The sequence below is a fragment of the Poecilia mexicana genome, unplaced genomic scaffold (assembly GCF_051168715.1).
Source record: "Poecilia mexicana isolate PSO_F unplaced genomic scaffold, ASM5116871v1 scaffold_1, whole genome shotgun sequence".
Taxonomy (NCBI): domain Eukaryota; kingdom Metazoa; phylum Chordata; class Actinopteri; order Cyprinodontiformes; family Poeciliidae; genus Poecilia; species Poecilia mexicana.
Genome location: NW_028263370.1, coordinates 14,334,764 through 14,360,742, shown reverse-complemented (window position 1 = coordinate 14,360,742; position 25,979 = coordinate 14,334,764). Strand labels below are relative to the sequence as shown.

General features: G+C 38.5%; 2 protein-coding genes across 6 annotated transcripts in view; both read left to right on the top strand.

The window, feature by feature from the left end:
* rab11fip4b (RAB11 family interacting protein 4 (class II) b) overlaps window positions 1–23,544 on the top strand; it is a 28,995-nt gene extending 5,451 nt beyond the window's left edge. For 2 of the 3 annotated variants that reach the window (XM_014982231.2, XM_088005011.1), the window contains 12 exons: window positions 8,701–8,951; window positions 9,170–9,355; window positions 10,349–10,483; window positions 12,003–12,038; window positions 13,549–13,648; window positions 14,139–14,242; window positions 15,316–15,456; window positions 15,930–16,011; window positions 16,412–16,549; window positions 16,710–16,868; window positions 19,508–19,651; window positions 20,586–23,544. In XM_014982231.2, coding sequence (XP_014837717.1) covers window positions 8,701–8,951; window positions 9,170–9,355; window positions 10,349–10,483; window positions 12,003–12,038; window positions 13,549–13,648; window positions 14,139–14,242; window positions 15,316–15,456; window positions 15,930–16,011; window positions 16,412–16,549; window positions 16,710–16,868; window positions 19,508–19,651; window positions 20,586–20,702 — 1,593 coding nt within the window. In that variant the 3' untranslated portion in view covers window positions 20,703–23,544. Of the gene's footprint in view, window positions 1–8,700; window positions 8,952–9,169; window positions 9,356–10,348; window positions 10,484–12,002; window positions 12,039–13,548; window positions 13,649–14,138; window positions 14,243–15,315; window positions 15,457–15,929; window positions 16,012–16,411; window positions 16,550–16,709; window positions 16,869–18,998; window positions 19,080–19,507; window positions 19,652–20,585 lie in introns of all 3 variants that reach the window. The other variant, XM_014982195.2, reaches the window with a different exon arrangement.
* Window positions 23,545–23,665: 121 nt separating this feature from the next.
* The window catches only part of LOC106914990 (uncharacterized), a 64,730-nt gene continuing 62,416 nt past the window's right edge, over window positions 23,666–25,979 (top strand). For 2 of the 3 annotated variants that reach the window (XM_088005020.1, XM_014982287.2), the window contains exon 1: window positions 24,286–25,253. In XM_088005020.1, the coding sequence (XP_087861146.1) occupies window positions 25,148–25,253 (106 nt within the window). In that variant the 5' untranslated portion in view covers window positions 24,286–25,147. The other variant, XM_014982277.2, reaches the window with a different exon arrangement.

Sequence of the window (25,979 nt, the reverse complement as noted above, 5' to 3'; positions counted from 1 at the left end):
TTTAAAATACTAGAAAATTCCAACCTTTAAATTAAAAAATGGAGGATATACCTGTGGTTAAAAGGTGGTTTAATCAAAATCACCAGCGTCATAAATATATTCCCTTATGTCAGTGTTTTGGTGCAACTGCCTTTTACCAAACATGGCAGCTGTTTGCATTCCAATGTTTTTATATTGGCATGTCCTATTATTTCAAAACTCTATGGACAATTCAACGGGCTCTTGGATGACAAACATGCCCACAGCATCACATATCCTCCACCATACCCAATACTGGGCATAAAGTGCTTTTCCACACATTGATCTTTTGTTTCATGCCAAATGCATCTGGAGTTAGTCCATGAAAAATCTCATCTGACTAAAGCATGTGAATACAGTTAGTCTTAGTGTATCAACTTAAAAAAGTAAAGTATGAATTTATAAAATGTTTAAGTTGCTTTAATTGTCGTTTAAAAATGTGACTAAATACTTAGAAACACAGTGGGATGTGTAAATGACTTGCATATTTACTTGGGGGGGGGAAAAATCCCTTGTGAAGGCTTTGGATTTAAAGTGGCCTTAAATGTTCAGAAAAGCCTAATGGGCTTCTCTGTCCCAGAGCTTCTTATTGTCATCTGACTGGATCCAGGACTTTGAGGCAGCCAGATTTAACGCCGAGTATCAAAGCAGAGGTTAAACGCTGCACCTTTTAAGTTAGTTTTGTTGTGGCAGCAATTCAGGAGCTTAGAAGAATGGCAAAGAAGAGGGGATAAACGAACAAAGAGGGAAAGATGCAGGAAACACCTCTGCAGAGAAATGCCTCGTCTCTCTACTCTGCCCGACAAACACCAGCAGGGAGACACTGCTGCCATCAGTCTGTCGTTTCCTCAATCCCTCCATCTTTTCTCTCTTTTATCCCACCCTTTTCAGTCTCTTTTTTCTGCTCAATCCTTTTCCTGCTGACTCACACTAATTCGAAGCACCAGCACAGTGAGTCGATAAACCGATGCAAGTTTATCTGACCGTTCATTGATGTTTCACTGAGATGTTGCTCTCCTCCTTTGTTGAGTCCGTTCTGTTTTTCTTGCTAACCACTCGGTTTGTTTGACTGGATGACGAAATGACTAGTTACCATCCCGACTATTTGTGCAACTGGTAGGCAACAGGAAAAAACGCCTTTAAAAGCCCTGCAAGCTAAATAATTCCTTTTAATCTAATCGTGCTCAGAAAACATGCCAAAGATGTTCCAGAAATCTTCTCTGAGGGCAGCTTTCAGAACAGATCTCAGCTCTTTGAACATCTTCAGAGACTTCAGTATCTCTGGTGAAAAGCGAAACCTCTTATTTATGAGAGATCTGGTGTGAATCAACCTAAAACAAAATGGTTGAGTCTTGTATTTTGCTGGGGTTTTTTCTGCTTTTAAGTTATTTATGAGTAAAAGAAAAACTCTGCAAATGTCCGTAACATTCTTAATAAACATATAAGTGAAATCTCAAAGTTGCAGTTATGGTCTATGTTATTGTTTTTTTTCTATATAGAATCAATATGGATGCTCCGGTGCATGGCCATCCATATTGTTCTTTACTGTGACGTATATTAAAGCTGGTGAGTTGTTCTGCTCTAAAATGATATTGATCCTCAGCACTCAGCATAGACTGAATTGGTTTGAGCAGAAGCAGAAGTAACTTTTGTGTCTGTATATTTAACGACAGATGCCATATTTGATGTTTGGCTTGAAAAATGCTTTTCTTAATTTCTTTAATATTTAACTTAAAAATATTTGTTAAATATTACAAATAATGATTAGTTTTCCTGTTTGAGTTTGTCTTGAATCCCCCATATTTTAGGGCTTTTGTTTTGTGGTTTAATTGTTGTGCATCAAAAATGCCTTTGCTGATTTTGTGTCATTTTTAGTTACTTATGTTTAAAATATTAGCCTATGTCGGAATCATAGACTTACTTTCTTATCCTTTTAATTGCTGTAGCAAACTTTACAATTCCAGTCACAGTTTATCTAGTCTTATCTAGTCTTGCTTTATAACTAATGCTAATATTTAGCATTAGTTTCAAGTGGGCCTGTCATCTGTGTGTATTGGCCATCTGGAACTTGTTGGGATGAAACTTCAACCAGAGCAAAAGAAAGTAAGTCAGTCTTTGTCCCACTCAGTCAGTATGATGACTTTACAGAATCTTTGTCAGTGCAGACAGAACATCTGCATAGCTCAACATTTAACTAAGTAAAGTTGCAGTGTGGTCATTGATTGCTGCAATATTTGACGAGCACTTGTGTAACATCTGTTGCATGAGCGTTATGTGGAGTCTGAGGTGTGATGCTCATTACCACAGAGTTATTTTCATATCGCTAAAAAAAAAATCACTCCGGCTTAGCTGGGGAATAAATTGTGTGTTTTACAGTATGAGATGCATAAAAAGGCAATACTGGAAGGTTCTTTACTTAAGACTACATCTAATCTCAGCTGAAACTCAAGGCAGTTATCCCTTCTGAGAATAAAAGGGCCACGACTATACCTTTAACCCCTTGGGTTATTGGGTAAACATTTGGGTGTGAAACCACCACAGTATAGTGATGGTTGCACTGACTTCACATGACGCAAATATCTCAATTCAAATTGCAGCTAAAGCTTTTCCTGGTAGCGTATGTTTCGTACGGCTGCTGCAGCTCTCCCTGGAAATCCCTGCTTCCTTTAGACTTACAGTGAGCAATGTGTCTCAGTCATGTGACTTTGACACATGACTGAGACACCAGCTATGTCAATGGCATGCAGTGAAATTCTGCATGTCATTGACATAGCTGGATAGCTGGAAGGATTTTCATTTCTCTCACTTCCCACACCTGATGTGTACTTTTAGTTTTTAAGATGCTGAACCACACAAAGTGTAGTTGGGACATTCTGATGGAGGAAGAGAGAGAAAAAAGTGGGTTAATCGCAATAAATATCACAGTTTTGAAGAAAAAAAATGTCAAAATCACACATTTAGCTGCTATTGAACCGTCTTAATTACTCCAATATAAGATTGTACTGTTGGCCTTGCAACCACAAGATGATCTAGGGTCTAATAGCTGTACTATTCTATAGCATAGCAGACTTCTGGGAGTTATCCTTTAAAGGCACAAGGGACGCAGTGGGAAAAAAAAAGATGAGTCCAGCCTGTTCAAAAATGTGCATGGTATTTTATCTGTTGATTGCAACGTGATGGTTGCTGTAAGCATGTGTTCCTGTACCAGAACATAAGCAGCATTAGTTGAGGAACAGATAGGAGAGAACAAAGGTTTACTAAAATTTAACTTGAAGTCTGCGTACCTTTCTGGAGCAGCTGTTTCTTGGTTACTCACTGTGAACCAAAGTAAAAATACAAAAGGTCCAAGCACAAAAGTAGAATTCCTGCACAAAAAACACTTTATCATTCTGTTGAACTGCAATCACTATCAATCAGCTGTCATCTTTGCTGCTTCTCTTCTTATCTGCTGCCAAAATTCCAAGAAAAGTTTCATCCCCCAAACAGATTTATGGTTTAAAAAAAAAAAAAGATTACCAGTGGTTCTGTTTCATTGATCTGGCTCCCTGGTTTTGCTTCAGTTTCCTTCTCCATTGAGGCCACACCATCAATGTTTGCAGCTCAATGGGTTTCTAAGCCCCCTCATTTTGTCAGGAAGCCTGTAAACATCTCATGATGCTCTTTAAGTTGTTTGTAATTTAGAAGAAGAGCTTGTGCGAGGTACATGAAGTCTTGCGAGTGGATTCACAACCCTTGAACCGTTTCACATTTTGCTTTGTAACATTCACTAACTTGGTGTTCAGTTTTTTTCCATTCAAAACTGAGTGGAGCAACCTTTGCTATGGTTAGAGCTACAGGTTCTTTGAGGTACTTTTATATCATCTTTGTGGCTCTAGAAGTTGCAATGCCCATTTTTCTTTACAAAACTAAGCTCATTCAGATCGGATGGAGGGTTTCTGTGAACGATACTTTTTTACGTTTTTCTACACACTTTGACTGAGTCATGATGACATAAATAACCTTTGATCCAATCCACTAAAGGGTTATTCTCATACAATTGTTTTGGACTGAATTCCTTTGGGAAGGTGAACCAACACCCAAGTTTAAAGTTTTGCTTTCTTTCAACACCGCCTTCAACTGTGGGGATGGTGTGTACAGGCTCATGTTCAGTGTTGGATTTCCATACCCTGTTGCATTGTAGGCCAAGAAGTTGTCGTTTGACAAGTGCACCACATATTTGCCGTGTCTCCTACGTTTTATGTTTTCTTTCAGCTGTCTGTCTTCTTGCCAGTCTTTCAAAAAGGGATTTTTGAGCTACTTGGCTTCAGTTAACAGATTCTCCCACCTGGGCTGTGAATGTCTGCAGCTATTTGACGCTTCATTGATTAATGCTGTTCTTGCTTGGCCTTCGAGTTTAAGTGGATGGCCACATCTTTGTAGGTTTCAAGGTGTGCCATGCAATGTTTTCAGGTGATGGATTGAACATTGCTCAGTGGGATGTTGAAACTTGGGATAATGGTGTGTAACCTAACACTGGTTTAAGCTTTTCCAAACATTTCTTCCTGGTCTGTCTGCTGTGTTGTCTGGTTACTAATATTCTCTAGCAAACCTCTGATACATTTACGGGACAGCTGGATTTATACTGAGATTAAATTACACACAGGTGGGCTCTATTTGTTATAGTACTTAGACCACTTCTTAATTTGGTTGTCCCACTAAGGGACAAAGGTGTACAGAAAATAGATGGATGGATAGATTTAATTTTGGGATTTTAGATATAGATGGCGGACTTTTCATATTTTTGTTAGTGAAACTAATGTGAAAACCAAATATCGTTTTTCTTTAACTGCACAATTATGCACTTTCTCTTGATTTGTCTCACATCAGGAATTAAACTGAATTAGATTATACAACTGAAAGCACAACCTTGTTTTTTTTGTTGTTTTTTTTTACATATTTCGTCACTGTGGTGAAAATGGTTATGTATAGTGATGACTTGCAACACTGTCCGCAGCTGTTGCAAAATATTCCCTGTAAAACCCTGTTACTAAAAAGTTCAACTCAGTGGACCCAGTCTGTGTAACTCTCTGCCGATTATTGACACTCGTCTGTTTCTCTGCTAAACAGCCAAATCCACTTGTTTTGAGAAAACTCTGTTTTGCTGACCTGTACCTGGTAGTAACTAACCCTGTAGTAGCAGCTGTACAACAGCATCTACAGGTCAGTGTTTTCATCGCTCTAATCCTCTGCAATGTTGCTCAACTACTGAGGCATAAAAATTTCATGACTCAACAAGATGAGTTTCAGGATGAGCTTTGCGTGGTTTCATTGGCAGCCAAACATTCATGTTTTTTACATTATTTAACTTATTCCCAACTGAAAACAAGCCAGAAAAATAAACTGAGCTTGTTGGCATTATTTCACAAGTCCTGGGTTTCTCCTTTTATTTTGTTTTTCTTTGTCTTGAACTTTTTCTTTTTTTGACAACCTTCCTCTGAACATTGTTTTTGTGTCCTTTTCAGTCTTTTTCTGTCGCTACGCTACCTGCACTTGATGTTTCATAACACGTGTGGCATGTTTCAGGAGGCCTTCAATAGACTCTGGCAAGTGAAGAAACTAGTTCGAATGTTTTGAGACAGACTGAAAGTTTCTGATATTATGCCTGGAAAATGGCAGTCTTATAAATTTATAATCTAATTTATAATTAAAAATTTCCTCCGAGATCAATAAAGTATTTTTGAGTTTGAATTGAGTTAGAATTTAATCAAGTACATCTACATATAAGATATATTCAATAACTGTGCAGGTAGAATTAAAATAAAGGCAACTTGGATGTCTATATCTTTTTCTTCGGTGGTATTAAGCTCACTTGGGGGACCAGGAAGAAGTGTCGGATAGAAATTATACTTTGTATTTTAACTAGGTCGGACTCAGCAGCAGCAGAGAACAATATTTTCATAGAGCCAATGGAGAAGGAAATGTATGCACTGAGCCAAACATTCAGTGGAGAGTACTTATGTTAAGATGCATTTGTTCAACAAGATTCTTGACAGAATTATCATCAAAATAACTGTAGCCCAAAATCTATAACCAGCTCATTGACTGTTTTTATTAGAAATTATATTCCTACCAAGATAATTGACTGGTGAGGGTATCAACTATCAAACAGGTATCCCCCCTTTTTTTTTTTTTTTTGGAAGAACAGCAGTCACTGGTTTTAGCTCTGAAAATCTGAGTAGAGTAATTCATTCCGGACATTTTTCAGAAGAACGGTACTTTGATTTAAAAAATAAAAGCTGATTGAAGAAGTGCGGACAATAGGTTGCTTAGCTGGAAGGATTTCTGATATTGAACCCACAAATGAGAAAGTCCAGAATGAAAACTGAATTGAAGATTTGTCAAAAAGGCTCAAAAGAAGAAGCCACCGATCGGCTCCGACGTGATCAAAGGTCAACCGTAATCTGCGCGGATCGTAACAGAGGTGAAGCCTCTGTGTCAGGACAGCTGTGTTTAATATCTACTCAAGGATATTAAACAACTTGAAACAACCTGTAGACTCGTGGTGGCAGTTGAAGCCTCAGGCTGTCAAAATACATACAGAATGTGCATGTGTTTTTATTTTTCATTAGTCCGACCCAGTGCTGCTTGGAGAGTGTACATGTATGCATATGCCACCATCCATCAGTGTCACTTTACTTTTAAATTTTAATTGGCTGCTGTAGCACTTAAATATAGTATGCTTGAGCAAAGTTGCAGCCCCTGTTAGATCATATTAATGCACGCATGTTTCTGCACACCTCAGCGATCAGCTGAAAGGTGTCGACATGAATGGGGAGTGTGATCCAGATAAAGTTAGTCATGAAAATGACCATAAGATAAGGTAAGTCAGGATCCTGGAACAACTGTCAGATAGTGATTTGATACAAAACAGCAGGACTGACTCAAATCCAGGTCGAAACCAGATTGGCTCCAGATGATCATCACCTCTTATCATGTACGCTTAGTTCTTGCAGTCAGAAGATTCTGAGCTCTGCAAGTGAATCATCCGTACGCTTTGGCGCAACGCATCTGTTGCATGTTTGTTTATCTATTATTTCAAAGGCTTTACATGAGCAGATTAATTATTCATAGAATAATATTTGTGATTTAGATCTAGAAGTTAGTGGGGAACTAAAGTTTGCTCTGTACCATCTAATGTATTAAAACTGACATCATTGAAGTTTGTGTTCAATTCTCTGACTGCTTCTTTACCTCATCACACAGTGTGTGTCCTTCTCAGCTACAGGGAAGGAACGGTAAAAGACTTGTCTTCTTCTTTTGTTGTGTTCGCTGTGACTCGCACTCAGAGCCCCGGTCGGCCCTTTGTTACAGAGCACAGCCCCCATTTGTGTTCAGCCAATGACGGTTGCATGTAAAATGCTCGACAGGGGCTGTTTGAGTTGCTTGGTAATGGCATGAGGCTGCACACAGCTTTAAGCTAAACAAACGCTTCAAATGACTGTTTCAGAGTTCTGACTTCACATTATTTAAGAGTTTGTGTTTTTTTCTGTTTATTTTTAATTAAAAATACTTTCATAACTTTTGGGAAAAATACATTAAAATAGCTGCAGTTGTGAATGTTATGGGGTTCCTACAGAGTCCTGAATAATATGGGAAACAAAAAAGTAGTGTGGGCGGATGGGGATGGAATATTTCCCTTACCTTGTTTCCCACTTTATTGTTTAATGTTATATTTATCAGTCTGGTCCTTCCACCATCAGTCTTTTCGCCTTTGTGTCCATTATTCATCAATTCATTCTCCAGCAATGTGTCAGTATGTCTATTTATTAGTTCATCTGTCCAGGCTTTCATTTGTCAGTCTGTTTATTTATATGTCCAACCAATCGTTTTATCTCTCTATCCATTCACTCGTTAGTCTCCAAGTCAAGTCATTTATCATCTGTTCATCTATCAGATTGTCTGTCTGGTTGTCCCTCTATTCATTTATCTGTTCATCTCATCTGTTCATTGATCATTTCTTCCATAAACAAATTTATCAATATTTCCATCTGTTTGTCTATCCATCCATATGTAGAAATATCTGTTTGCAGTTCAGTTAGTTTGCATTTTTAATTGGAACCATTTGTTAACTGAACAAATGGTTCCAATTGTTGTGTTTAAAATGGAAACTCATACTTATGTAAAATTGAAAGATAAAGTCAAAAATTTTGCTTAGTTTTTTTATCAGTGTATAATATAACCTAAGGTCAGATTAACTTCCTAATCTGACCATAGATAAATGTTTTCCGTCACACTCATCAACTTTCATTGATCTATTTCCTCTACTGTCTATCGCAACTTCTGCCATCGTGATCCCCACGCTCAGTGAGGCTCTTAACTGTTTCATATGCAGAGCTGACTGATGTCCACTGATGCATTAGATCAGATTTTAACAGGTTTACATGACACAAATAAGACAAAGTGGGATCTCTGACCTCTGACCCAATGCCCTTACCGTCCTAAATCTATAAGGACCTGCTGTGTTAGTGAATAACTAATCAGTGGAGGAATGTTGGGAATCTACCTACTTTTAGGTAGATCCCCTCCCAGAATAACCCCAACATTCCTCTTACCAGAACTGGTAGTCCCTTACCAGAACTACTGCAACAGTCATAGTCAGTCTGCGAATGTCTGTATTTCTACTTTTTTCTCATCTCTCTCCAGGCTGGCGAGGAGGAGCAGGTCCTCCCGGTCATCATGTGCTCTCGGACCTCTCCTGACCCCGTCCCCGAGTGCCAGTTGTTCCCTGACGAGTCGGAGGAGTCGGAGGAGGGGGTAACAGAAGAGTGCAAAGAGAGGGAGTCAGACAGAGACAGCGCTGCGGAAAGCTCCCAGGGGTCTGACTCTTCAGAGGGTCTCACCAGACACTTGGACAAGGAAGACACACTGGGAGAGCTCTATTTCTCCGGGGACAAGTAAGCACAGTTAGAGCCTTTTTAACCTCTGTTTTATCTCCTGTAGTCGTCATTCTGGGAAATGTCTGAGTGATTCATTGTAGCGTCTGGTTTGTTCTTACAAGCTTAGTTTTAGTTTTTAATTGACCGTATTAGACATTTTCTTTTGGCTTTCTCATATTGACATGCTAGCTATGCAGTCAGAGGGTAACATACATCTTTTTTTTCCCCTCTGTCAGGTGTGCTCAGGCTAGTATCTCTATAACCTCCGACCTTTCCACACGTTCCTCTGCCTCATTGAACGAAGAGCAATTTGAGGACTACGGTGAAGGGGAGGAACCAGAATACACTCCCAGCAGCCCCTCTCCAGACGACGAGACTCGGACTAACGGTTACTCCGACCTCGGCTCGTCTGTACCCTCAAGGTAATGGAGGTCTGAGGAAGAAAACGTTTAGTCGCGTGTTTTGATTTTAATTTTGAGATCATTTTCATAGTTGCAGTCAATGGCTTTTAGTCTAATTATGACATTCACTTTTCACCTGTTTGAATAATTCATCAAATGTCCTGTTGATGAGTCATCAACAGGAGAATTCATCAATGGATAATAGCGGTAGAAAGTGCAAAGAAAAGGGCGGGGCTGAGAGGATGAGGGAAAATAAAAAACTAAAACAATAAGTTTAGAAAATAATTCTTGAAAACTGCTTCACAAATCAATATTACCAATATGCAACCCATTTGTGTGTGTGTGTGTGTGTGTGTGTGTGTGTGTGTGTGTGTGTGTGTGTGTGTGTGTGTGTGTGTGTGTGTGGGTGTGTGTGTGTGTGTGTGTGTGTGTGTGTTTATTTTTTCCCCAACAAAAGCCATGTTTAACATGATCACTAAGTTGCCGCAGTAACTTGCCCCCTCTTTTGTTTTTGTTGTGTTGTGTGGTTTACAAAGGTTAATTTGTGACGAGGCAGAAATATAAAGTGCTGTTTTGTTTCTGGATCTTGAACTCCATTATTATTATTATTATTTTGGATATTTAATCTGCAGCCTGTTGATCTCCAGGATATGTACTGGAGTAATACTTTCTGAGTTTTGACTGAGGAAGTGCAGCTCAGGAGTTGAGGCCCTGCAGGCAGTGTTAATATTCATCACTGTGTTTAATGGGACTAATCTTCTTAGTTGATTGACTGGCAGTACAACTCCACACTCGTTCCGTGCATACCAATCAGACAAAAGACTGCAGAACTGGGATTAAAATTCAAAACGGGGATGACGTCACGAGAAAAAAAACACAACCAAAAAGACACAGATCCTTCCTTGTGTCAGTCTCGTTTATTTTCTTATCACTTGTTCATTGTTGTGCCTTTAGCTTGTTAAAACACCGGAATTACGTTTTGCAGAAAAATCAATAGTGTGTGTGTGATTGCAGCGCGGGTCAGACCCCTCGGAAGGTACGTCACCAGTACGCCGGCGAGCTCATGGACGTCTACTGTTCCCAGTGCAGCAAGAAGGTCAACCTGCTCAATGATCTGGATGCTCGGCTCAAAAACCTCAGGGCTCACAGGTAACACACGGTATAGGTTGCATTACCAACCTTCGGAACCGGGAGGGTTTTTCTGACCTCAAATTAATTCAGCAGACTAACAGGTTACTTTTATCTATAGGAAATCGAATCAGACTTCAAAAGAATTGATGACATCAACATATGATGAAGTTGCTTCAACGCCAAATTGTTGGAAATTGTAGTTGTTGCTCTGTACAAATTTATCGAGCACTTTAAAGTGAAGCGCGGTCTTCTTGCAACTTTCACAAAGAGCAACTATGGAACTCTTGACTGCTTCTCTGATTAATTTTCTCCCAGCTCGTTCTCTCAGTTTTGATTGACAGCTGTGTCCTGGTAGGTTTCCAGTTTGGCCGTCCACTTTTCATCTTCAAACGTTGCTCTTTGAGATGTTGAAAGGCTGTGATATTGTTTTGTAATCTGATTCTGCTCTGAACGCCCCCACAGCTTTCTCCCTCACCTGTCTGCTGTGTTCCTTGGTTTTCGAGATGCTGTTTTCTTTCTAATCTTATCAAAGATTCTTCTGAGGCTTATCTAAAAGTTTGTTTTCAAATGTATGTAATTAACTGGACGCGTCTTCACACATTTGTTGCATGTATGAAAGGATCCATTAAAAGCAAAACTGGCAGGGCGGCCTGTTGATTTCGAATTATCTTGATGTTTTTCTTCCTTCTTTGGAAGAGTGACAGTGGTGTATAAAACAAAATAATTTGATTATGCATGACAACAAACATGTCACAAAGTAAATAGAAACAGTTGCTGCCAGCTATTTTAGGCACTCTACAGGTTTTTTTTTTTTTTTTTTTTTTTTTTTTTCCATGCCCAATTATCTTCCTCTCATGTTGTACTGGTGAGTCACTGTTTGCTTTGAGTGCTCCTTTACCATAATATAATAAAAGTGATGCAGTATTGTCACAAAGGTGTTCAAAGAGCACCTGTTGCACATGTGTATGTAAACACACACAGACTAATTGATTATTCTGTAAAGCTGTCTCTCTGGTGCTTACCTCAACAGCCATTGTTTACAGGGTTGCTATTTATGGAAATATAATCCATGGCCACCATTTCTGTCTGTATTGTTCACCTAAAAGCAGTAATGCACAGACTGACGGGGAATGTTAAATTAGCAGAATAATGGTTGTTAATGTCTCTACTTCCTTATTTTGTGTTGTTGTTCCCCCCACCCCATTTTTGAAATCCTCAATGGCTCTCTTGATAATGCTACATTACTTTTATGAATAATAAATCAGTCATAGGAAACATACTACATTTGAAGGGATGGAAGTGAAAGAATAAAAGAGAGATGTAACTGAAACTAAAAGGAAGATAACTGAGAAATATTTCAGTTGTTCTCTAAGGAGGTTAATTTAGATCTAAAAGCATAATAAGATTACTTACATCAGTTTTCCCTGCCACTGTATTGTAATTCTTATTTTGTATACAATTATTTATGATTTTTTTGTATTAAAAAAACAAACAAAACTAATGTGTTTTTGTTTGTTTGTTTGTTTTCATCTTATAGTCCCAGCAGAAAAATCTCCAGCACTGCCTTTGGAAGGTAGGTCAATCTGTATGTATCTATTTGTGTTCATAGCTATAGCATGTATGGCTGTTTATCTGAACCAAAGTTCAGTCAGTGGTGTGTTTATGCTTTTTATGGCCTACACTGCTTGTGTTTGATCTGTTTGTTGACATTGCCACCAATAAATGGAGGAAAAAGGGCACTCAATGCTTCCTTATCACTTAGGTGTTTGCTAATAAACAGTTAATCACTAACTGGGCTTTCAGAGAAAAATACAAGTATAGTGAAGAAGGTAGATGGGTAGCGAGATGCACGTTGCACAAACACGGACCAATCACACAGTAGTTTTGCATGCAGACAGGGGCGAAAAGTTCGCCAGCAGGTTGAGACAAGATGGGGTGGAAATGATTCTGAACTTATTTTAGCAGTGTGTTCTTAATTTTAGCAGGCTTTTAAGAAAACCTGCTTCAAAGTTACTTATCTGATTTTAAAAAAAAATTGTGGAACAGCTAATCTAATTTATTTATGTCTTATATTTGTTATGTATTTTTTGGACTAAGCCGCTACTTTTTTCCCATGTTTTGAACCATGCGACTTGTAGCCTCTTGCGGCTTTTCTGTTGGTTTTTCTTCAACCGCCAGGGGGCTCTTTAAACAGGAAGTGAATCATTGGAAGTCAAAATTGGAAATCAAAGAAGAAAGTGCTGATTTTCATTTAGAACAAGTACATGCTAGCAGCAGGAACGACGGAGAAATGTTCTCAAACTCATACCCCCTCGACATGGAAACCACACGAAGAAGTTCATATGATGCAGCTTTTAAGTTGAGGGCTGTCGGTCTGGTAGTACAGGAGGGAAATAGAGCCGCCGTCTGCACGTAAGATCGGCGTGAACGAATACATGGTTCGGCGTTGGAGACGAAGGGCAATGAAATCCTGGTGCGGCTTATATGTACATTATCATTATTATTATTATTTTTTAATTGTAGATGCGGCGTATAGTGAGGTGCACTCTTTAGTCCGGAAAATACGGTATGTTTCCTGGCTCTGAAATTATTCTATTTTGCCTTTGGTTTCTGGGCAAGAGCTTTTTCAGCAACCGCTAGGTAACCAATAGCACATGAGATGTCTTCTCTTGAAGCTATTGTCCTAACTGTAGCGACACAAACTGAATTATAGTGACAGAATGAAAATGGCCTGTCAGACCTGATATATGTACTCAATAAGGTTTGGCCCCATCTCCCTGTTCTTTCTGGTGTACATGTCTGGTTTGATTACATCCACTGTTTTACTGCTCTCTTCATCTATTCTCTTGTTCCTTGTCGTCTGTATTCCCTCTCTTCTTTCTCTCTTTTTCTTTCCTCTTCTCACCTTTCTCTGCATTACTCTTGCTAATGGAGCAGAACCTATTACATCTCTTTTAAAAGGGGTTCGCTGTGTTAACATCATACAACAGAATGTCAGCCAGGCGAACTCAAATGCATATACTGAAGCACTCACCAGTGCATGTGTGCATGTTCCCTAAGTGCATGTGTTTGTGTCTGAGCAGGCAGCTGCTCCATAACAGCAACCTCAGCAGCCGCAATGGCAGTACAGAAGACCTTTTCAGAGACAGCATTGACTCCTGCGACATTGACATCAACGAGAAGGTGAGAGTTCATTTGTTTCGTCTGTGTCCTCCGGCGATTTGCACACGTGGTGCTTAGACATCTTAAAATGTAGCATTGAAATGCCAGAAAATGAAATGAAAGAATGTTGTTTATGGATGTATGGCTTAGTGGAAGGAAAGAATATCTCAACTCTTTAATATATGAAAGGAGAGGCTTTTTAGATAGATTTGCAACTTGCCCGTGAAATGCCTCGTCTTTGATAGAACCCTGGGCCCATTAGAAAATCAAACTAATGGATGAGTTGTTTATTGTGTGTGTTGTTAAGTTGATTATAAACAGCATATCATATTTAAAAAAAAAAATGCTTCATATTATTTGTCTCCTATTTGATTGTTGTTGTGGGGTTTTTTTTGCAAAGTTTTCAAATTTTTTCTGTGAAACAATGTTTCAAGTCATTCTCCTGAGTATTTGAATCATGAATGTATATTTTGAACACGTTTACTTTGTAAACTGAACCTGTTTCTGCCAGGTGAGTTCTCTTGAGAAGAAGGTAGCTGAACTCGAGAATGAGATTCTGATGAATAGTGACCTGAAGTCCAAACTGAAGCAGGAGAACACACAGCTAGTACACAGGTAAGGTCCACTCATTATTGTTCTCTAGGTTTTAGTTGTAATTTAAGGACCCTTCACATCAAATTAAGACTGTGTTAAGGAATCTTCTAGATTTTTTTTTTTTTTTTTTTTTGATCTGGTGAACTTACGCCACTCGTGTTTGAACTCAGGCGTTCCCTGACCGTTAACCAAAGTGAGAGTGTCATGGTGGAGTGTGGGGAACCAGGGTTACAGCAGTGGTTTGGTCTGTTCTGCGGTGCCCACATGCACCTGCATGTAGCTGACCTTATGCCCAAGCTATTATCTTCATACTCCTAGACAGCTTTCCAAATAATGTATCACTTTTGCATCATGGCTATTATGTGCATTGCATTGCTACCCTACTGTGATTATCACCTAAAAGATGCCTTGAAGGTAGCTTTAATGCGGAATATATACTTCCATTTCAATATGTATGCCTTATTCAGGACCCTTGAACATAGGAACCAGCTTGTGAGTGTTTCTTGCAGAAGCAGGACTGAGTGCTGGGGAGAAGTTGCAAACCGTGTCCAGGTCCAGCTGTGCTGGTTGCTGGGAGACTGAGGGATGCAATGTTTTTCTGTCAGAATGCAGTTCGGACCTGTCAGACTGAGAGTCCTGCTACCATATTTAGCTTATGTTTATATTTATTTATAGAAAAGCAGGAATAAGTCGGATTGGTTGTTCAAAGAATTGAATGGTTGCAGAGTGTGTGGACATTGTAACTCCTGTGTGACAACAATAATAATTTCAAAACACACAGGCTTTGGATTGTATGATCCCTTGTGGCTGCACCCACCAAGGTATCCTCCAAGAGCGCTGCAGGGCTTACTCAGGATGCTAAACTCAGTGATGGATGGATGCATATATCTACTTAGATAGATCTACCACATAGCAGGGTCTGAAGTTGGAAATGAGATGGTTCTTGTTGAATTGGTGATGAAAGTTTCCATGCCACTTTTATATAGTTTAGTCTTAATCTCATGAGAAGTGGACCTTAGTAATAAAAAAATAAAACCCTTTCAATTCAAATTTTACTTTAAAGGTAATGTTCTGTGACAAATTCTTCATGCCAGGGTAAATGAGCTAGAGGAACAGCTGAAGGACCAAGAGACTCGTGCAGAGCAAAATTTCCAGGAGGAGTTGAGAAGACACAGAGAAGCCTATAGCAAAATGGAAAGAGACAAGAACACACAGATAGAGCTGCTGACCAGCCGGTAAGAAACACACAGGCACTCTCACACTAACGCGACCGTTAGACATTAACTTTATATGCAGTTTATATTACTGCATATAATGTTAAAGTTGGACATTAACTTTATATGCAGTTTATATTTGAGTTTCAGTCTTAAACCAGAAAAAGCTTTGGGGTTAATTTCACTTGTAGCAAAAAAAATTATTTTGGTATCAAATTTTACTATGATACCATTGTATTTGAAATTGAGACCAAAGTCTCCAAAGTAATGTTTAGCCTGAAAAACATGGAGTGATAACTATACTTGGGATCTATACAATGGACTGTGCAGTCTGGGGAAAAAATAACCATTCAGCGAATAAGAGTAGGGCACATTGTACAAACATATGAGAATCTGTTACTGTATTTAATGCTGTTTTTCAGGCGATTTATTTGTATTTTGTACGTATTTATCGTTGTTTAAACTGTATTTTTGCCGAACTCTTGTGTTTTCAGTATTAAGAATCTGGAAGAGGAGAACAGTGAGATGTCTGCTAGTATGTTTCGACTCAAATCTCAGACAGAGAAGCTTGACGAGGTGAGCAAAGTTTACTTTAACTTGTTAGGAACTGCCATACATAAAAAAACAAATGCCATTAGATCTTTAGCACCTGCCACCTAGTGTCAAAACACTGTCACAACAGACAAGTGATTGTTTTAAGAAAGTGTGATGTATGGCCTGTAGAGAACTGTTTAGTTAATATTTAATAAATCATTTTTCAGTGTTTGCAGTGTGTATATTTGCACACAAATCCTGCCTTTTACTGTTAGACCATTCCTACTGAACTGGGATTTCGGCGTATGTTTACCTTTTAATTGCTGTTGTTGAATACATGATGTAAATTAAAAGTAGGTTTTATTGCACATGTAAACGGACCTTCCAGATATTATAATGAATAAAAGAAAACAAACTTTTAACTTTGTCCGTCTGTCACCAGGAGAAACAAAGGATGACAGACAAGCTGGAGGATACCAGTCTGCGGCTGAAGGATGAGATGGACCTGTACAGGAAAATGATGGATAAACTGAAACAAAACAGAGAGCAGTTCCAGAAAGAAAAAGACGCCATGCAGGAGGTGGGAGGGTTATCTAAAACGGCCTTTAAAATTTCAACATCTGATCTATCAGTTGTCTGTTATTTTTCTCTTCCTGCAGAATCTTGTGAGCTCATAGGCCAACAAAAGTCTTTCCAGACATGGTATAATTTTGTTACTCAGACGATTCTGTGTTGTATAGTTAATAGAGGACCTGCGTCGAGAGCTGGAGCATTTGCAGCTGTACAAACTGGAGGCGGAGAAGCCCGGTCGGAGCCGCAGCTCCTCGTCTGGACTTTCAGACTTTAACAGCAGGAGCAGAGAGGTGGAGCTCGAGCATGAAGTTAAGAGACTGAAGCAGGTGCAGATAAAATCATTTTTCCAATCCTTTAATCCAACTTCATTTCTAAGTGCTTCAGGTTTCAGGTGCTTAATGTGCGTTGGCATGTAGGAATGAGCGTTTTTTTTTTTTTTTTCTTTACAACTTTTCAAACCATTATTTTTGGGGGGATTTTACAGCATGAGAATACTTTATGTAACTATATTCAAACCCTCTTTTTTTCCCTTCATCAAAAAAAAAATATTTTGCCCATTATCATAATATTTCATTAGTAGTCGTGTTCCAAAGAGAATTTCCACGCTGTTTCTAGGTTTCAGCGTTCTTGCAAGCTCTCTAACAAAATAATGTGCTTTCTGTGCTGCCAGAGAAGTAAAACGTGTCAAACTTTTCATAAATCAGTGAAGGCCCTTACAGCGTTTTTATGACTACGGAGACCAGACTGACCTGCGGTGCTCACTTCCCCTCTGTTAAGTAGTACATTTCTGTTCCGCTTTGCCAGCAGGAATGACAACAAATCATAATGACCCCTGTTAGCAGCTTTTAAAATCCCTTCTTTACTGCAGCCCTGCACTGTGTGAATTACTGATATTTTGACTAGGGAGTTAGCTCAGGCTGAACAGTGTTGTGTTGGCTTTTATGGGAATACAAGTCATAGTCTACATTTGAGAGTAGTATATTTTATTGAATGAACCTTTGTTTCTGCTGATTATATAGATTCGATCACTGCTGATTTAAATCCCACCTTCGGATGCGATATGAATCGGACTCAACAGATTTATGGTGTCTTGAAAAAGTCATACGTTCTTGAGGTTTTTTTGCAATTTGTCCAAAAGCTTCAATGCAGCTCCCCTGGGATTTTATGTGGTACAACAACTGTGAAGTGGAAGGAACAAAATGTTGCTTCTTTACTATGTTAATGGTTTCAGTGATAAAAATCTGAAACGTTTGGCATGCCTTTGTAATCAGCTCATTTTACTTTGATACCCCAATATAATAAGTACAATAAATTTCCCTCGGAAGTCATGTAATTAGTGACTTTTGCATTCGATGTTCCAGATAGTCCTTCGGGTTATTATTGAATCTCAGTATAAACTCTGAAGGGCTCAGAGGTTTGCTAGAGAAACTTCATGCTGACAGGTCAGGCGGAAAGCTTTGAAGAAGAATAAATGAGGGCTTAAAGGGAGGAGTCCCAGTAAACTAACTTTGCAAATCAGATTCATAACAGAACGCTGGAAAACAAAAATTGTGTAAGACTTGAAACTGGGAGGGAGCTTTACCTTCCACCAGGCCAATAACCATTACCCAGCACATCAGATAATGATGCTCGCCTCCGCCTTGTATGAGACGTACAGCATTGTCATCAAGTAACAATAGGACCTCATCGAGGGCCTCATACGTTTATCTTGTTTTATTCGAAACAAATGTCTTTACAGCTCCACCCAAAAAAAAAAAAAATCTAAAGTTACTAAACTGCCAGCTGGAAGTACACAAGCTTAAATTCTCTTTTATTGCATTATAACTTCATAAACACTGGCTTTAGAGTCAATCAATTTTCCTACTCTTGCTTCATGTTTTTAGTGGCTGATACTTGGAACTGATGATTTAATCATAAACTCAGAATAGCAAGTAAATTAATATTTTCTACCTCTATTGAGGAAACTTGTCTGGTAAGGATATAAAACACTGCACAAAGACCCAGAAGAGCCTCATTATCTCATTCCCTTTTATGGAAAACTAAAATGTGCCTTGAGTAATGAGAATTGGCTATTTAATAGCGGCAGAAAAAGAAATGACCAACAAAGCTGACTCAAAAAAAAAAGTTAACAGGATGGAGATAAAAATGAACAGAGTCCAGCTCTGTTCAGGATGGACAATCTGGTGTAATGACGGTAATGTCTCATTCTTTATAAGAGACATAATGTTCTGCATTTTAAGAACCCAAAGAGCCCCCCAAGTTTTTTTTTTTTTTTTCTTTTTTTTTCTTATTTAAATAAGCATTTAGGTATTTAACTTTTTAAACACCCGGTGGGCCAGAGACTGAAACTTTGTACCAAATCAAACCTAATAAGCCCCTTTCCTTTAACCCATGAGAAAGGCAGACAGTCACACTGAACTGTGCACCTCTGTAAATGTGTGTATGTGTGTGTCCAGCAATGTGCATCCCAGGACTTTCTTCCCCCCGACTTCCATCTCCTGGTGTTGTCTGGGGCTCAGCGCTGCCCCAGACTCACGGTAAAATTGCCTCTGTGACCTTTGACGTCCCAATTAACAACTAATAACACTGGAGTAGAGTAATCTCGGCCAAGTGCGATTGGGGTCAGCGCTGCAGCTCCCTTGTTTAATGGCGGAAGGTAAAACAAGGGAACAGCAAACTGGCTTCCTGTCAGCAGTTTTAAGCAAACTAAATCATAAAGCTTTTTTTTTTTTTTTTTTTTTTTTTTTACGCAGCAGACCGTGCAGGGAAACCGTTAACATAACCCGTGCTGTGTCCTCATTAGCTGTGTTTGCTGCCTGATGAGCAAGCAGGCGTTGTGTTCTTGGTGTACGTGTTAACGTAGAGTAGTTTCTGCTTTTCAAAGCTTGTTCTACACGCTTATCTTTCCGTCCTGTTTTTCTCTCCCTTACCTCCCGCTCTGATTTGATTTTTTTTTTTTTTTTAGGAAACCCAGAAGTTGAGGGAGCAGAATGATGACCTGAATGGTCAGATTCTTAGCCTAAGCCTCCACGAAGCCAAGAACCTGTTTGCCACCCAGACCAAGGCTCAGTCTTTAGCTGCTGAGATAGACAGCGCCTCCAGAGATCAGGTGAAACTTCCACCCATCATTTTCTGTTGTTTTAACTACTGACTCTCTTCTAGGTTGTTCTCATGCTGTAGTCAGAGCTCATGAATTTCTAGGACATATCACGGAATGACAGTGTGATAAAGGTTATATTAGTCATTAAGCTGGTGTAGCCAGGTTCATTGGCTACATCTTATGTATTTTGTAACTGCATAACAACAACAACAAAGCACGCCCATCCTAAAATGACTTCATGTAATCTTATGGCAAGTTCTTTAGGGTTTTATTATTCAGTAAAATAAAAATAAAAAAAGTTATGTTTTATAATTTAATTTGATTTACTTGGAGATATGAGAGTTATTTTTCATTTCAAACTGAAGTACCATCTGAGACAGTTGTAATGCTTGGCTCATGAGGGTCATTAACAGTAGTCTTCTAAGATTAGGCGTTCACCTGTACAGAGTCCAAAGATCAGTAAAAACCTGTTGGCTAAACGATGCACAGCATTTATACTTGGATCTGCTGGTATGCATCAGGAGTGTAGTTTGGTCAGCAACACCTTTGGATCTCTTCTTTTGGTCCTGTTCTCACATTTCAGGCACTTTGTTTAGGTAACATTGTTACATGAGACAGATTGTGACTGTGACATGAAAAATAAATGGTCACTAAACTAGCATACCAACCAAGAGCGGGAAGGGTGAAGGAGGTAAACCGCATGAATGGTGGCAATAGCAGAGACTGTTTATGAAAGAAGACCTTATTTATGGTATTAAAGTGCAAAAATATACACTTATGTACCAATGACAGTACCCCTGATGATTGGTCAGGGGTACTATCATAGGTACACAAGTGATTTACCCAAATAAAATCAAGAGACCATTGGCCAGTAAACATCTTTGGGTAATATCTTAGATGGGAGTGATAATAAAATGTGTTTGGCGTCCATGTTTCTCCACAGTTGATGGAAGCCCTGAAGGAACAGGAGGACATCAATTTATGCCTGCGGCAGTACATGGACAAAGTTATTCTGTCCATCTTGGACCACAACCCTTCCATTCTGGAGATAAAGAACTAGCAGTCGCCTATCTGGGATGAAAATCATCAGTCCTAATGTCGAATGGTTGCCAGTTATCTGTTCTGGGAATCTGTACAGGAGGACAGCAAAGATGAGCGGACTCGGTTTGTGTAAATGGACCTGCTTTGCCCTCTGCTGTTCGTTCCGAGGACGTTTTCTCCCCACGGACTAATATTTGGCGATTGCATTTTGAGGGACTTTTCTTAGTGAGCGAATACTAAACAACTGATGGTTATGCAAATGTGACTGTTGGTCTCAGTCTGCACTGTTTTCTTACTCTGCTGCTCTGTTCTGTTCATATTGTTGTGAGTTTTTTTTTTTTAATGTTACAAGCTGGTAGTTTCTAAGCAGGAATAACTTGAGCCCAACCTGCTTTTAAGACTGACGCAGTCAGTCAGTGGAATGCACTGGAATTAATCTAAAGGGCATAAATACTGGAACAGCCTAACACATCTTACCTTTATAAAATAATTGCGGTATTATTGAAAGACAAATGACTGGTAGGGTCTATTTTTTGGAAAAACAGCAAGTCGGATTAAAAAAAGGAAAAAGGCGGCAAGAGGATGGTTACCCTGTTCCAGACAGACATGAAGGCAGCCATGTTGCCTGACCTGTGTGCAAGAGATGATGAATGCATGTAATTGTTAATTTGGACAAGCATGTATTTTGAAAAGAATAAGAAATGAGCAAAGAGTGCTCAAAGAAATGTTTTTGGAAGTTGAAATAAATAATGAAATGCTTGGGAATGGTGGACTCTACATCCTACAGAATAGTTTACTTGTGGAATCAGTGAAAGGTACACTGAAGAATTTTTTTTATGCTTTTTTTTTTTAATCTTAAGAATAGTCTTCCAAAAAAAAAACTTTGCATCTATGTCAATCAGAGCAATAGTCCTTAGTTGGTTCAGAGGGTTTGAACTGATTGACAGAAGCTGCAGCCAAGGAATGTCTTTAAATCCTAAAGTGAGGCCTGAGCTGGAAGAGATTTGCAGCTGGTAATAATATGCCCAAACAATGTTGCACAGGAACGTTTTGATATGAATGTGTGGGGGGAGCTACGTCTGAGTGATTGATGGTCTCTGTAACAGGCCGTTTAAACGCATCTATAAACCCAGAGAGATCGACCTACAAACCAGACGCTGAGCGTGCACAGGAGACTCACTTTTTTTTTTTTTTTACCGAAGACTGGATCAGCAATCTCATTGCCACCTTCTAACAACAGATTTACATAAAACCCTGATTTGCTCTGTGTAACTAATAAACTGCTGTAAATATAATTAACTTAAATGTTTTACTTCCTGTGTGGCCAGAAGGCATTTGTAATTTAATGTAATTGGTTAAAACATGTTTTAATACAGTATGTACTACTGCAATTGAGGATTACTTTAAGGGGATAGGTTGACATTTTTGAGGTGAGATTCTGGTAAAAGCTTACAAACGGTTAATCTCTTACCTGCAGCAAATAGCTGTCTCTTGGTGTCTACATTTAGTATAAACTCATATTAGCTGGTCCCAGAGGATAATGCTAAGTTCTAGTAGAGACTTCAGTTGCCATGTTTGCATTGGGCGTTTATTTGTTTTGTTTTTTTAATAATAAAATAACCATAATCATTTACATGGACAGATGCAGTGTGCCACCACAGAGCTTCCGTTGTGAAACATAGACTGAGTCCACAATATCTACAGTAAAGCATTTCTATTCAGACTAAATCCCTAACAGAAATGAACAAAACAAAATGCAATAGAAAAATATCTTGTTTTGATTTAAATTAGCCTGTTTTTTTTATTTATTTTTACACACCCATACTATGCTTTAATGTCCCAGTATGTGTTTCACACAGGACGATTTTTGGTGGTACACATCCTTCTGTCTCTATATTTGCATAAATAATTATTAGTTTTTCTATAGATAACCACCTAAAGCAAATGTAACAACAGCATAAAGGTTTATAAAATACTATTTATATAAATTATTTTTGAGTTGGGGTTTGTTTTAAAGCCCCTGTAATCCACTATGGTCTTGGTCATCCTCAGCCTAGCCCTTAGCTGCAGCTGGAGGAACCATCTAATCTGGATATTTACCAAATGAAGATGCTAACAGAGTTGCTACAGGGTAAAATAATACCGCTTATAGTCCTTTAACTTAGGAACTTAAGTCAAATTTTCTGAACTATCCCATTAAAGTAAAGGAGGAACAATCAAAATCTGCTGTATTATGTAATTCTCACAAACTTGAGTTTTGCTTCCTTGCACAAAAAACATCTTGTTTTCTTTTGCATGGCTTTCATTTTCTCTGTCTGTGCCTTCTGGGGACTTTTTTTTCAAGATGAACTTGCTCTAGACTTACACATTTTTCAAGGTACACTGTGTCTGTCAGACTTGTTTTCCTGACTTGTAAATGTTGTACTTGAACAGTAATCATTTGTATTGATGTGCCACTTACCACTCTTTTTCAGACTGGTACTAAAAAAAAACTATTTTTTACAGTTTTATCAAAGAGAAACCAGCTTGTTGCCTAGGTGCTTTGTTGGATGTATAGCACAATGCTTTGTATGGTACTTAGACTGGCTCATGTTTTGTCTGTATAGTGAATGACTAATAATTATTTTTTTTTAATTAGTGTCTATTTCTTTTGTTTTAATTTTTTGTTAGCTATGGTCAGATGAGTAATTTTCACTTTGCTTCAAACTGACTTTTTGTATGGTTGTAAACCGTCTTCCTAATTCAACTGTGAGCATTATGAGCAATATTAACTTATACAAATACTGGCTCATCGGTTCTTTCAATAGCTGCTTGTGCCATCCTCAATTTGAATAAAATCCAACACAACATCAAGTTGCAAATCTGAAGTCTTGTTGCTGTTAAAGGGTTATTCATTGAGGTCTAGGTAATTGATTTGGCAATAAAAATGTTTGGGCTGTGATAATGCCTCATCAGATTTTATCACTCTGACAGCTCTCAATTGAAATTGCAAGAAAGGCCAGCTCAGGTTTGCTAATAACTAGATATACATGCCTAAGATGTTTTTGGATTCTGTTCCCAGGGTTGTTTTGCATTTTCTCTTCCAATATAGCTTTAAAAAAAAATCGCATATATCTTTGTCAACTGCCCAATTTCAACACAAAGGTTTAATTTAAATATGCATTTAAATATGCACCAAATGTTTCAAGTACATAAATAAAAGTCAGCTGGTGCCTATACAGTGTAGGGATTTTGGCACAATTATTATTTCCAATGGTCATTGAGGGAGTGGAGAGGTACATCTTGAATAAGTCACCAGTCTAATACAGCTGAGGCAAATAAATAAAGCACAGAATCAAAAATAGCAACAAAAAAAAAAAAACACACTACAGAAATCCATAGATAAAAATAGGATGTGCTGAAGCGCAAGAAAAGAAAAAGGTTACAAAAATAAACTGAAACCGAGTCAAGCTGAGAAAAGTAAGTAAATGTATTTCTCCGTAGCTTGGCGCCACCTATCTGTCACCCCGTTTAAATAACTTTTTTTTTTTTTTTATTTGGGCCGATTGGTGCTTCGCGGGTGTCAGGCCTGCCTGCAGCTTTAGCTACAGGTAAGAAATTAATTCTGATGAAGCCCCGATGTTAAGATAACTAATTCATTTTTATTTTAAAATGATCATTTCTGTTTCCCGGGCGCTTAACCTGTGTGATGGTTGCCGCTTAACGCGGTAACTTTTATAGCTAGGAGCCAGTCAGTCAGAGCGCTACGGTTAGCTAATGGAGGCATGCTGACACCAGCGCGGTAACGTTGAAGTCAGCTCAGAGAGGAGTTTTTCCTTTCAGTCTTCTGTGCACATGAAGTCTGACTCCAGCTCAATCTGAGAGGGTTTTTTTTTTTTTTTTTTTTTTACCTTTAAGCGCGATTTAACCCTGATCTGCATCCAAACATAAACGTCGGAGAAAGTCTGAGGAACGCATTTTGAAAACAGTAGCTAGTGCTGGATTCAGAGTAAATGCCCGCAAAGCATGACAGTCAGATCAGTTTACTAAACAATTTAAAATGTACTCTCAGCTGTTAGATGTCAGATATATCTCGAAATGTCAGTACCTAAAAAAATAAAACTAAGTGAATTTCAGTTAGACTATAGTTTCGGTGTTTTTTCTCTGCAGGTTTTAAGTTTACTTTAACAGAACATTAAAATACTGTTAATCCTACTGAAAAAAAATAAATTTTAAGCAGAAGTGTCAGGCTTCTGAAAAGCGTTATAAATTTGCTGCAATCAGTACAGGGCTCCTTTTGCATGATTTGCTACATGGATGTCAATGTTCTGCAGAGGCCTGTTAACAAGCAATCATTTGATGCAGGTGTGTTTGAACCAGGGCGGGACCTAAAACATGCAGGATTTTGACTTTGAACCCTCCTTGAACACACTTTGAACACTCCTGATTTACTGCATCAGAACGGCGGGGCTCGGCTGATGTGCAATGGAAAACCAGGTTGTTTTGATAGCCGACTTCAGGTCAACTGCGTTGTTGGGTCTGGGTTTTCTCATCTTCATCTTGAATAGATTCTCTATGAGATTTAGGTCTGGTGAGTGTGCCGAAATGACGAAGCAACCAAAAATGTTGGGACTTTTTCCACAATATTCAAAAAATGTTTTTGAGCAGAACTTATACTAGACTAAAACTATTTGACACTTAACAAATTTCTGCTGTTTTGCTACTCTAAATGTCAGATATCAGGAAAAAAGATAACCAAAAAAAGATAAAATGCAGTTTTCAAATGAAGGGAAGCAAGCCATCTAAACACTAGGCTTGACAACTGCCCATCCTGTAGAATCAAGAAACCACCTAAATAAAACTTGTTTCACAACATGAAGTAGGTTAGATTAGCTCCAAAAAGAAAAGAAATTAAAGGAAAAATGTAAAATGTTCATTGACATCCAGTCTGGAATAGATTAGAAAGCCATTTGTAAACCAAATGGAGATCCACATAGGGAACAAACAAGGGATGGAATTGGGTGGAAATAGGCATTTTTTTTTCCTATTGTTTTGAACTGTAGGAACTTTAACAGAGTTCCTAAAGATTAAATTTACTTGTTGATACAACACTGGGTTGTGCCTGGAGTTCATGAGCCTATAAATGCCTTTATACTCTGTATAAAGTTGAGGGTCTAAGTCATTCCTCTGAAAATGGTCACTAACTTAACTGAACATGAGAACAAAAAGCACCCAAAAATGAAAAATCTGACTCTTCAACTGCTACGTATGCACAAAAGGGTGATTCTGAGAGTTTTTTTGCATCGGAGCATTTTTA